This window comes from Lampris incognitus, chromosome 4 (genome assembly GCF_029633865.1).
Source record: "Lampris incognitus isolate fLamInc1 chromosome 4, fLamInc1.hap2, whole genome shotgun sequence".
NCBI lineage: Eukaryota > Metazoa > Chordata > Actinopteri > Lampriformes > Lampridae > Lampris > Lampris incognitus.
In genome coordinates, this window is record NC_079214.1 from 58,377,177 (window position 1) to 58,391,255 (window position 14,079).

The 14,079-nt window shown below is 46.3% G+C and overlaps 1 protein-coding gene across 1 annotated transcript in view; it reads left to right on the forward strand.

Moving 5' to 3' along the window:
- The first annotated feature begins 373 nt into the window (after window positions 1-373).
- The window catches only part of spon1a (spondin 1a), a 177,135-nt gene continuing 163,429 nt past the window's right edge, over window positions 374-14,079 (forward strand). Inside the window, exon 1 of the mRNA XM_056279385.1 lies at window positions 374-481. Within this exon, the coding sequence (XP_056135360.1) occupies window positions 374-481 (108 nt within the window). The remainder of the gene's footprint in view (window positions 482-14,079) is intronic.

Sequence of the window (14,079 nt, forward strand, 5' to 3'; positions counted from 1 at the left end):
GCTGTGTACACAGAGCCACAGGTGTACAACCATCAAACTGTTAGCAACACAGGACTGGAAAATGTTGAGATGGGATAAGAAGTGGCAGAGACAATCCACAACAATTCATACTTGTAGTGAAAAGCGCAAGCAGTGAAAAGCACAAACAGAAGCACAAGTTTACTCAGATTGAGAAGCGACAACATACACGCCAGCATCCTCTCGTTCCGGCAGCCTGTAGATGCTCCTCAAGTTGCTAAGTTGGTCACCATGGCCAAGGCCTCCATCTGTTTTCTGGGCCCGGTGCCCACAACCCTCGTCAAGGCATGTCTTCCTTCCCTCTGCCCCTCTGCCCCATCATGGTGGACATTATGAACTCCTCTTGGAATCTGGCATGGTACCATCCAGCTTCAAAATGGCCGCAGGCACCCCTATCCTCAAAAAGCCAGGTCTGGACCCAGATGACCTCACCAACTACTGGCCGATCTCCAACCTTCGTTTTGTCAGTAAAATCCTGGAAAGAGCAGTTGCTGCCTAACTCCATCAGCACATGTTCAACCATGAGCTCTATGAACCCCTTCAATTTGGTTTCAGAGCACACCACAGCGTGGAGACCGCCCTTATCAAAATCACCAAAAAACCTCCTCATCACTGCTGATTCTGGCCACATCAGTATTCTCATCCTCCTGGACCTCTCTGCAGCCTGTTTCCCACATCCTCCTCCTCAACCACTTATCTGAATATCTAGGCCTCACTAATGCAGCGCTATCCTGGTTCCAGTCATATCTCCCCAGAAACAATTTTTCAGCATCAGAGACTCTAATTCCACCCCGGCCCCAGTCAGCCCAGGTGTGCCCCAAGGCTCTGTGCTTGGACCCCTCCTCTTTACCATCTACATGCCCCCCCTTGGTCAGATCATCCGCCACCATAGTTTACGCTTCCATTGCTATGCTGATGACATGCAGCTGTATCTCAGCACTGAACTATCCACTCAGCTCCTCCCACAATCCCTTGTCAACTGCCTGCACCAAATAAAAAATCTGGATCAATCAATCCCATTTTATTTGTATAGCACTTTTCATACAAACAAATGTAATACAAAGTGCTTCACATAATAAGACAATAAAATATTTCCCCCTCACAAAAAAAGAAGACTACAGTCATGTCAAAAAAAAAGGTACAGGCAGATTTCATAAAGGTACAGACAAGTTTAAAACTGAGTTATTAAAATAAATAAATTAAAAGGGCCATAATCACGATTAATTAAACTGAACAACAATCGGAGCAGAATATATAAAAATAGCAAATTATATTAAACACTCACACACACACTTGGCTGTAGGCTGTTTTAAAAGGTAAGGTTTTTAACCTGCTTTTAAATGTGTCCAGTGTGGGGGCCTCTCTCAGGTCCTCAGACAGGGCGTTCCATCTACTTTGGGTGTTAATACAAAGCGCAGCTTCCCCTGCTCTAGACCTAGCACGAGGGATGGTTAAAAGACCACTGCCATTGGACCTGAGAGTTATTGCTGGTTTGTAAGTACGTAGTTAACACATATTTCATATAGTGCGGTGCAAGGCCATTTAGCACTTTGTATACAGGTACAGAATTTTTAAATCGATTCTAGTTCTGATGGAGAGCCAATGCAGAGATCTAAGAACAGGTGTAATGTGCTCATACTTTTTAGTTCTAGTGGGAACACGTGCTGCCGCATTTTGAATTAACTGTAGCTGGTGCACAACTGATTTGGGGAGGCCCGTGGATAGTCCATTACAGTAATCTAGTCTACTTGTTATAAATGCGTGGATTAATTTCTCACAGTCTGATCTTGATAGAAAGGCCCTTAGTTTTGGAATGTTTTTAAGATGTTAGAAGGCTGATCTTGTGAGGTGATTGATGTGGCTCTTAAAATTTAGACTGTTGTCTATGCAGTGGCGGTTCTAAGGGGGACAAGAGGGGCCAGTGCCCCCGTAATATTAAGCCTGCCCCCCCTCTGGCCCCCTAACTGTGGCGAATATTTTGGTAAGGCAGAAAAAAATAATAAATGTGGAACCAGAAAATAAATCATGTTGTATAGTTGAACCATTTAGGTGACGGACCCCTAACTGTGGCAATTGTCTTTTGGAGAACCAAACCTATGGGGGTGGTGGTGGTATGTAACAGTTGTGCTTAATATATTTGGTACCCCTAAAATCGCATGTGGCCCCAGCCTGCCCCCCCCCAAATTTGAAATGGTCTAGAACCGCCACTGTGTCTATGATCACTCCAAGATTTCTAGCTTCGCTTTTGCACTCCAGAGACCGAGAGCTGAGATGATCTGCAATTCTCTGTCTCTGAGTCTTTGCACCAGAAATAAGTATTTCTGTCTTGTCTTTGTTCAGTTGTAAAAAGTTCTCTGACATCCATAGATTAATATCATCAATACACGGAGTAAGGGAATGTGCCAAGTCATCTCCCTGTCAATAATGATAAAAAAGACGTGGCTTCATTGACCACTGAAGGATACTTACAAATGTGGCTTTTGCAATCATTGTGCTAATCTAAAGGAATGTAAGCAGACTTATAAGGTGTATGACATCAAAACAATTATCAACTGTAACACTATGTTTGTTGTGTACCATTTATCTGGTACCTGTGGTTGCTTTTACATCGGCCGAACAAAGAGACGACTGAAAGACAGACTCTCTGTCTCTCTCTTTGCAGTTGTTCTAATCAGCAGCATAACAAGACAGCGCCGGGCCAAAGTGCAAGATGGTGGGCCCTGGCCTGCCTGTCACAGTCAGACGTAACACAACATCATGTCAGTAGAGAATGGAAGAAGTGAAAGCGCGCAACTTTAAAATGACCGGCAACCGTGAAATGCGCCGCACACTTGACACCTAAATGAAACGATTACTAAGAAATCAGACCGCCGTGCTATAGAAGAAGAGTCCTAATAACAAGGCCAAGATAGTGGTAGACCAGCCTACGAAACAAAATCTGGCGTTCGAGCACCACAACAGATGAAAATATCATCGGTGACGGTGCACCTGCACATTATTCATATCTACGCATAGGCCTTATAAACACAAAACTTGTGTGTAGGTTGATTTTTAGTCAAATAAATAAGGTCTGCTTACATCATAGGCACACTCTTTGGGCTTTTTGCTGTGCGAAGTCATCTATTCTGTGTAGTACACCACCTGCATGTCCATAATTATGCACGGGCCCACTTTGCAAATTTTCAGATTTGTGATGGAAGAGTGAAGATCTTAAGACGCCATTCTTTGTACACAGAACCACAAGAAACACCCACCTCAACGAGCTGGGCGGGCTTTGGTAGGATTTGGGGTTTGGGTGTCCGAATCTCGTATGTTATGCGTCCCGGCACTGCCGACATGGCTCCGGGACCTGGAGAACTCAGACTTCTTGGTCAATATAGCACGCACTGAAGAATTTGCTGCTTCAGTTGACTGCATTTTGCCTCGACACTGATTGGACAGCCACATAAAAAGTGGCAGAATTTCCCTTTAATCTCGCTCCAACAATGGCCTCCCTTTCAGTCTGTATGCTGATAAGTATTTTCCATGCACATGCTCAAGCACACACAAGCACACACACATCCACACACACACACACACTTCCCCGAGCTCTTGTCATCTTAGACAACAGTGCTTCAGCGAGAGTCTCTTGCAGCTTGACTATCATGCATAGTAGTGCAGCGAGGTGTCTTATGACAATAGCCTACATTAGGTTTGAACATGCTTGAATGCTGCTCCTGATTCTATTCTGATACGTCCAACACAGCTTGACATGTGGGAGCAATACCGCCTCGGGAAATCAGAAAGGCCTTATGGGTACCCATTACAGTGGGAAATAAGAACGCTGACATCATAGGGGAATTGAATTTCATTTGCGATAATAGTTATCTTGTTTTTGATAATTCAATATCCACATTCGTATTCATGCAACACCAACCTGACTGCAACAGCTCTTAAGAGCTGAGCAATATATATTCTCTTTACCGTCTACATACTGAACATACTACATACTGGCAAACTTTGACTGACGCAGTCTGGGTCTGTGACAGAGGCTTAATAGTTTCTGACAGGGTGTGCGATTTCCTCGACGCCATTTGGGGATGGTTTGAGTCGAAGTCGGGATTCAGTGAGTGACACCTCTGCAGGCCGCTTCACCTGGAGATCCCAATCCTCCCCCCGACTTGACTGTAATGAATTCTGATGGACCCCGTACACTAGCTAGCCTCCCAGCTGCGAACGCTTCACTCAGACTTTTAGACGGACATCAAAATGCATTACCTCTAAAGTGGTAGACGGGGATATGGGTGCGTGAAGCTGTGGCAGAAATAAAGACATTAATTCTGTCTGCTGACCAAAGAGTGGCAAACATCAGGGTTGGTTACACTGATACGTCAAGGGCCAGTGATGTGAGGGGAGGTCACAAAGATGTAGTGTTTCAGTGATGGTGTAATTGTGGCTAAAACATTTTGTTTTCACTACAATTAAAGTTTCAGCCTGTCGTTCTGAAAATATGCACGTGCTGTGTAGGCCTGCAGACCCGGATCGGACAGTTCTAGTGATGCTTTACGAGCCGAGATGGAGGGCTTTACGTGGTTACGCGTGATTTATCGTTCATATATTGAGATTAAAATTTAACGATAAGTTTATTTGATAGGAGTCACATTTCTCGTCTTCAATCTCTTTCTTTTCCACCTCTCCCTCTCTCCGGCTGCTTAAAGGAGAAGGTTGCGTGGATGGTAGGTAGTGCATGGTTAATATGGCCCTAATGACTCCACAGCGGGGGGGGGGGGGGCTCAACTGCTTAATGAGCAAGCTCTCTCCTGCGTTGCCCTGATCAACTGAGAGTCTAATTTGATTTTCCTCCTTGACCTCTATTCCTCTCCAAAAAATACAAAGCGCAGGGGATCTGGGGGAAAAAAAAGAAGAAGAAAAGGCTTGTGCAGATGCGGAGGAATCCAGAAGTGGGAAAGAGACGGAGAGAAACAGAGAAACGATTGCGATTTTATACCATCCAACTATGAATTTAGCGTAAGTAGCGGGGAAGCCATAGACATAAGAGAAGCACTCTGTGCAGCATACCAAGTTTCGAGTAGTCGTCATGCTCATCGCATAAACACAGATACTACATAATACCCACGTACAACATCTACACACATTATGCATGCACACGTGCCTGCATGCAGTCAAGTACGAAATTAAGATTAATGAGTGCTAAAACAATGTGATCAGGCTATGTCAGCCTACATTAGATTAAAGAATAGAATTAAGTGGGACGGGGTGGTGTCTGCGGCGGCACCGTGGCGCAGTGGCTAACACGGTCGCCTCACAGTAAGAAGGTTCTGGGTTCGAGCCCCGGGGCAGTCCAGCCTTGGGGGTCATCCCGGGTCGTCCTCTGTGTGGAGTTTGCATGTTCTCCCTGTGTCTGCGTGGGTTTCCTCCGGGAGCGGCGGTTTCCTCCCACAGTCCAAAGACATGTAGGTCAGGTGAATCGGCCATACTAAATTGCCCCTAGGTATGAATGTGTGTGTGTGTGTCAGCACTGTGTGATGGTCTGGTGGCCTGTCCAGGGTGTCTCCCCACCTGCCACCCAATGACTGCTGGGATAGGCTCTAGCATCCCTGCGACCCTGAGAGCAGGATAAGCAGTCTGGATAATGGATGGAATGGATGGATGGGTGGGTGGTGTCTGTAGAGAAAGGGGCTCAACTCTGATACTCCGAAACTCATCAATCAAGTTGCATTTTTTATAGCACTTTTCTAGCTGCAACAGCCACTCAAAGCACTTATTTAGCCTCTGACATGTAGTGAGACGTACATGGGAATAGTATTGGAGCGCTACTGCATTGTGGGTTATTTTTCAGACACAGTGCTCATAGGCGTTTAAACTAATCACATACTTTTCCATTTGCCTAGGATGTATATATCTGACAAACCATGGCTGTAGACCACACAGCTTGATGATATGCAGTGCCGTGTGTGATTATAAAAGACTGAGCAGTTTCTTACCTTTTTTAAAACCTTTTTTTTTACCTTTTATTTATTTTTACCTTTTTGTCCTAAAGAAATACCACATCAGAGGAACAAATCGGTATCCAGTCCTGCACTGACTTGATGCCTGGCATTAGCTGGTCTGTTAGGCTCATGGTAAATGTTCTATATGTGCAGTCTGGATAAATGCAAGCTCGACTTGGGTATATGAGAACTGGTTCTCTCCTTACCAGTGACATTTGGAAGTGAATCCACTCGATTGGTTTAGAAAATACTTGAACGCAGCATTAAACTCTAAATTAGAAATTGCAACCTATAAAACTGCTGGTATGTGAAAACGACAGTGAAAACTATTAGCCCAGCTCATAAATTAATAAATTCAACACTTAAAATATTTCATCAAGTGATATGCAGGCCACGTATCTTACCAAGAGAAGTGCAATAGAATCTCACTTGAGGAGAAAGCTGACATCCATGACTCTGATCTCTTGAATGCACTTCAACCCAAGCTCCCCTTCAGATTGAGCTTGTTGGAAACGACTAAAACACTGAGTATGAATCAGCTTCTTCATTATTTAACACTTCTAGAGCATTTAACAGCTTGTTGTCGCTCTTGGTGTCGAATAGTTCAGCTTTGTATTCAATAATCAATACAATAAGAAATACAACTATTAGCTGGCCAGTCATAGGCACAGGTTTTAACTGTGTGAAATATAGCTAGTGATCCAAGTCAATACTGCAGACATCCACCGTCCTCTGGTCGTGTTATTTAAAGTAGATTTTTTTTTTATAAGAGTCCTCCACCCGATGTGGTTTCTATGAGAATCCTTGACTCTTTCCTTAGCAGAGGCTACCCAAGCTAGCAAGCTACTAAAGCTCTCTTTGATAAGGAGAGCTACTGCAGCAGCCCTCCTCCCACCCATCACCTTCCACGTCGTCATCTTGTTCACACTTTCAAACCGTGAAAAGGCTGAAAATAGTGAATTTCATAGAAATGTAAAGGTACTGTAAGTACAATTTTTACTTTATCATAGCAAAAAATGACCATCATGTGTCAGGGGCAGGTGGGAAGAGTTGTCTACTACACCAATTGCGGAACGACCGCTTTGCCAGGGGCTGAGACTCCAGGCTTTCAAAACCTCTGTTCTGGTCCAGAATCTTTATTTCAGTAAACAAACCAGTAGAAGGTGCCCCACCCTTACTACATGTAAGCCCCCCCCCTTCTTGATTATAAAGGCGTAGCACCAATGCTCAACTGGCTATGCCACTTCAGGGCGGGTAGGCAGGCTTGGCATTAATAATATGTTCGCTGATAGTGGACACTCGTGGGAAAAAATACGGATTTCCCTTTAAAGTGTGTCTTCATTTTGGTGTCCATATATAGGATCCCAGATCCATCTGTATTTCAACACAACTTGAACATATACAGGGATGCAAAAGGCATGCCCCTAACCATGCTCCGTGCTTATTGCTCGGGATTATGCCAGAGTTACATAGTAGTTCCCTATCTGTCGTTAGGGAACCTTGACGTTCCCATAACACAAGTTGAAATATCCCTAGCGTTACCCAATTTAGCATAATCTGTGTCACTGTCTCTGTGTGTTCACAGCACAAATAGCACCTCCGATTCTCCCATTTCCCCCACCACCATAACAGTATCACTTGCTGGTATTACGTCCTTCTTTTTATTTTTTTAAGAAAGGATTAAAATGGGAGCATTATGAGGAGTGAAAATCAGGGGTGAGGTCCACACATTTATGGGGCCCACAGAATTGTTTTTCTTTTCCCAAAAAGCCTTTTTTGGTAGGTCACACTGCAGGCTTGGTCCAGTCCATTTTTTTTTTTGGAAAGAAAAAGACAGTTTTGTCCAAGAGGGATGACACAACATCCAAAACCATATGTATTTTGCTCTATATTTTTTCTTCTCTACTTACAACATCCAACATGATATTATAAATATGGCACAAAGGATCGAAAAGGATCCAACAGTGCCATTAATTTTTCGATCAGTGCAAAACCTACTCAGTTTGTGTTTACTCCAGTTGCTCGAATTGATGTCATGACTTTAGAAGTCTACCATGTTTTAACATGAGAGGAAGAGGTACCAACTACAGCAAAAGGCTCCCACTAGCTGGAGGCTGTATTCGCTGCTGGTGATATGGGTTCTCTAGAGTTACCATATCCAGCACAGCATCCATGGATGGCATTTTGATACAGCATACAAAAAAACTCCATTAACTTATTGTTTGTTCGAGCAAGGTCGGCAAAGCACATTTTAATTTGGCGAACATAATACTCAGTTGCAGACATTCATGCAGGGGAGCTGCCAGATACCACCCCGGTCTTGAACCGGTGGGCCCTGAGTTTCTCTGCCGGAGATGCAGTTCTGTTGTGAAAAGACTGAATCTTTGCAGTATAGAAGTTAAATACGCTCCTCAGTGTGATGTTATGAAAGGGAGTCTGATGAGGGAAGAGGGTCAACAATGGACGAGTCTCAACAGGGCCGTGGGAGAGAACGCTTTCATGACACCTGCTGGTGTAGATTTACTGTTATTTAGGCGCTGTTCCTCTCCTCCCTCATCATTTATCCATAAACCAACAGAGCCGATTTCTCCATTTGTCAGGATCCATCAGAACCTGGCTACACTCCTGTTCCATACCAAATTTGAATCAGAATCAGGTTTATTGGCCATGTAGGCTTGCACACACATGGAATTTGACTCCGGTTTCGTGGCTCTCTCAGTGTACTTAACAGCGGATAACAACACTACAACACAACAAATCGTCATATATATACAAAAGGATTGATTATATACAGGCAAAATAAGAGGGGATAAAGTGCAATGGTGCAGAGAATATACCAGAGATGTTGAAATAGATGTTAGTAGGTTACTTACACACATGCCTGCGGTAGGTGGACATGACAGAGCGTACCAGTATACGTACAATGTACAGTATATTTGACAATGTTGAGCGTTCATTTGAATGACAGCCCACAGAAAAGAAACTGTTTTTATAGCTTGTTGTTTTGGTGTGCAGTGCTCTGTACCTGAGGGGAGGTGTTGGAACAGGTTGTGACCGGGGTGTGATGGGTCTGCAGTGATTGGAGATGTATAAGTCCTGAATGGAGGGCAGGTTGGCACCAGTAATTTTCTCTGCTGACCTAACTGTCTGTTGTAGTCTGTCCCTGTCTGGTTTGGTGGCGGATCCAAACCAGACAGTGATGGATGTGCAGAGGACAGACTGGATATATTGCCGTGTAGAACTGAATCAGCAGTTCCTGAGGCAGGTTGAACTTCCTGAGCTGGCAGAGAAAGCACATCCTCTGCTGGGCCTTTTTGATGGTTGTGTCTGAGTTAGACGCCCAGCTTATGTCCTGGGAGATTGTGGAGCCCGTAGGTTTTCACTGTAGACACCATGCTGTTGAGTAGGGTGAGGGGGAGCATTGTTGGTGGGGGGGGGGGGGCTCCTGCTGAAGTCCACTGTCATCTCCACTGTTCTGAGCATGTTCAGATCCAGGTTGTTATGACTGCATCAGAGGACCAGCTGATCAGCCTCTCATCTATATGCAGACTCGTCGCCATCCTGGATAAGGCCAATGATGGTTGTCCATCCATCCATTTTCTGAACCGCTTATCCTTCAGACTATCACACAGGGCCAATATACACACACACACACACACACACACACACACACACACACACACACACACACACACACACACACACACACACACACACACACACACACACACACACACACACACACCTAGGGACAATTTAGTACGGCCGATTCACCTGACCTACATGTCTTTGGACTGTGGGAGGAAGCCGGAGCCCCGGAGGAAAACCACACAGACACGGGGAGAACATGCAAGCTCCACACAGGACGACCTGGGAGGACCCCCAAAGTTGGACTACCCCGGGGCTCGAACCCAGGACCTTCTTGCTGTGAGGCGACCGCGCTAACCACTGCGCCACCGTGCCGCCCCCACTGATGGTTGTGTCATCCGCAAACATCAGGAGTTAGACAGACGGGTCACCTGAGGTGCACTCATTTGTGTAGAGGGAGAAGAGTTGAGGGGCGGAGCGCACATCCCTGGGGGGCACCAGTGCTGATATTCCAGGTGCCGGATGTGATTTTCCCCAGCCTCACCTGCTGCCTGCCGTCTGTCAGGAGGTTTTGAAATCCACCGGCAGATGGGGGCCGGTCCAGTGAGGCCGGGTGAGTCTGGAGTGGAGGGTATCTGGGCGATCGTGTTGAACGCTGAGCCCCAGCTACCCCACAACACCATCTACAAACAGACCCCTTGCTTATGTCCCTTGGGGAGTCGAGGTGGCGGAAGATAGTATAGTGCAATCCCATGCCGACCGCATCTCCAGCCGAGCACTGAAATAAACTGCGGGGGAGTTACAAGACATTGTCACGGTGGATAAGATGCAGCCTACCTCCCTTGGGTGGAAGGAAAAGGCAAAGGAAAAAAAAAGAAAAGAAAAATTACACGAGCAGCTTATACGTATTGTTTTTTTTTTACCTTACTCCCACCCCTGAGTTCTCAGGCCTCGAGTTTTGAAAACCAAGATCGCTCGGCGACTGGACAGCGCTTGGAGACTATCCGGCGCGGTGGCGGGAGGTCGCCTTGGAGACAGGGACGTAGCCAATGTCCGCAAACACCACTCCACATGTCTCCCAAGTGCCTCACAGTCAGTGTTGGGTTTCGGCGTAAGCCGGCGTGGTGGGTGGCGGGAACACGTGTTCCCGAACAAGACATCGAATCCATACCCACTTCAAGGCTTTGTTTGGTAGCCGGCCGTGCACTTTGACCCCCCCGTGAGGGAGGAGGAGAATTAAGACATTGCCGAAGCAAACAGATGTGTTTTCCCCCCCTCACATAGGGTCGTAATGTTTTTGAATAAGATGTTGTAACCGCTTATTTTCTTGCCCGGTGCGGGATTCGATACGGGGTGTTACTGCACCACAAGGCGACGTCACTAACCGCTCGGCTAAAGGGTCAGACCCGTTAGCCCCTAGCTAACGTGTCTTATTAGTACTACTAATATCAAATCCCGCACCGGGCAAGAAAATAACCGGTTACATTGGTGGCAGCGGTGGGATCCGGAAGTGTGCAGATCTCAGAAGTCTCTTCGGAGCGCGGGAATGACAAAGCGCGAGGGCGCGCTTCCGGGAGAGGGTGACGACTGTAAACTACTAATAAGACACGTTAGTCCCTAGTTAACGGGTCTGACCCTTTAGCCGAGCGTTCAGTGACGTCGCCTTGTGGTGCAGTACACACCGTATCGAATCCCGCACCGGGCAAGAAAATAACCGGGAGCATATTAACGATGCCTTAAATACTTTGAGACAGACATAAGGAATGGTGTGCTGACGGAGGTGTGAAACAGCGGTTTTCTTTTTTCCTCGTCTCTCTGATAGAGTCGGAGTAGGCATGCTGGGCTCCATCCTAAGAAAAGAAAATAGTCTGTTTCGCAGCACCGTATCCACAAGACTGCATGGTGACACGCTTTACGGCATCCAGATGATGCTGCAGGGGTGACGATCGGAAATAGTAAACTTGAGAGGCAGGTAGACTTGACATGTCATCATGATACGTGTGGCAACGGCTTTGACAGGAGCAAAAAAACAAAAATCAAATAGACATTGTTGACCACTGTAGCACTTCTGTGGGCGGAGATCGAACCAACAACAGACACCATTGATGTGCGATGTAGTTGTAATGTTAGGACGCACTAAATACTTAATAAGGCAGGCTTATTCAGAGTGAAACTAAATGAGTAACTGCCGTGATGCATTGGAAGGAAACTTCCAGTGCAGCTGTCGGTGGTCACCAGTCAGTCGTCACAAGTGGTGGCTGAAGTCATCAGGTGTAAGCTGAGCATGCACGGTACATTGGCTCAAGTATCTCGCGGGGCTATTGTTGTTTACGGTAGTGTTGTATTATTAATATCAGGTAGGGGGTGGCGCAGTGGTTAGCACGGTCGCCTCACAGCAGAGGGTCCTGGGTTCGAGTCCCGGGGTAGTCCAACCTTGGGGGTCGTCCTCTGTGTGGAGTTTGCATGTTCTCCCCGTGTCTGTGTGGGTTTCCTCCGGGTGCTCTGGCTTCCTCCCACAGTCCAAAGACATGTAGGTCAGGTGGATCAGCTGTACTAAATTGTCTGTGGTGGTGGGGGGGCCCTGTGATGGCCTGGCGGCCTGTCCAGGGTGTCTCCCCGCCTGCCACCCAATGATTGCTGGGATAGGCTCCAGCATCCCCACGACCCTGAGAGCAGCATCAGCGATTTGGATAATGGATGAATGGAATATCAAGTAGAAAGTAAAACTGAGTGGTATAATATCAAGTAGAAAGTAAAACTGAGTGGTATAAATATTGTGAAAAAACAATGTCAGTCGACTACCATGTAAATGTTAGAATAAAGACCTAATCAGTGAGTCTATATTTAACTTGTGCCTCACGCAGCTGAACACAAGAACAGGTATGTATAGCATTCAAAGGACAAACACAACTTCTTGGTCGACAGAAAAACAAACAAATATGAAACCGTTGATTTGAATAGATTTTTTTGAACGCCTCCCGTCCGCCTTCAAAATGAAGCAGCCAGGCCTCCCCACCCCTGTAGCTGCATGGCTCACACACGATGCCACGTTCAGGTAATAAAGCATTCATTTCCCCAGCAATCACATCACCTTACCACGCGGAATTTACCAATAAACAAGATAAGAGCGGCGAGAGAGACAGACAGACAGACAGACAGACAGACAGACAGACAGACAGACAGACAGACAGACAGACAGACAGACAGACAGACAGACAGAGAGAACGAGAGAGAGAGACAGAGAGAGAGAGACAGAGAGAAACAGAGAGACAGACAGACAGAGAGAAAGAGAGACAGACAGAGAGACAGACAGACAGACAGAGAGACAGACAGACAGACAGACAGACAGACAGACAGACAGACAGACAGACAGACAGACAGACAGACAGACAGAGAGAGAGACAGACAGAGAGAAAGAGAGAGAGACAGACAGAGAGAAAGAGAGAGACAGACAGAGAGAAAGAGAGAGAGACAGACAGACAGAGAGGAAGAGACAGACAGACAGACAGACAGACAGACAGACAGACAGACAGACAGACAGACGGAAAGAGAGACAGACAGACAGACAGACAGACAGACAGACAGACAGACAGACAGACAGACAGAAAGAGAGACAGACAGACAGAGAGACAGACAGACAGAAAGAGAGAGAGACAGACAGAGAGAAAGAGAGACAGACAGACAGACAGACAGACAGACAGACAGACAGAGAGAAAGAGAGAGACAGAGAGAGAGAGAGAGAGAGAGAGAGACAGACAGAGAGAAAGAGAGAGACAGAGACAGAGAGACTGACTTTTTAAAAACAACTTTAATACGTTGTCACACATTTACAGCAGCTTGGAAACAGACCCACCGAAATCACGTGGTCTGAAAAAGTAACTAAAAGTAACGCATCATTCATCCCCGAACAGATGACGTCATCATAACGCCACTGATTTACCAACACAACCGCGCTATTCACCAATTTATTAAATGTATACTCAGTTGAAACTCCGGCTTTTACGAGAGAGGTGAACACAGGGACTATTTCTTCACACGGGTTTCATTCTGTCTTGTTCTTTCTGGGGACAGAGACAGAGAGACAGAGACAGAGAGAGAGAGAGAGAGAGAGAGAGAGAGAGAGAGAGAGAGAGAGAGAGAGAGAGAGAGAGAGAGAGAGAGAGAGAGAGAGAGAGAGAGAGAGAGAGAGAGAGAGAGAGAGAGAGAGAGAGAGAGAGAGAGAGAGAGAGACAGAGACAGAGACAGAGAGAGGTGAGAGGAGAGGTCGGGTGGGCTTTCGGGTGGGGGGGGTGGAGGGGGGGCAGCCGCTTTAGCGTGCGTTATTAATCCCTATCTGTCCATTTGGGTGTCTGTGCAGCCTGGTTTTAAGGGCCACCAAGGCGCGTCTGGAAAAAAGGCAAAAAACAAAAAAAAACGTGTCGCCGGAGGAGTGCCCCCTGCCTGTTTGTTCTCCTTTTTTGACTCACAGCACCAAAGTTGTGCT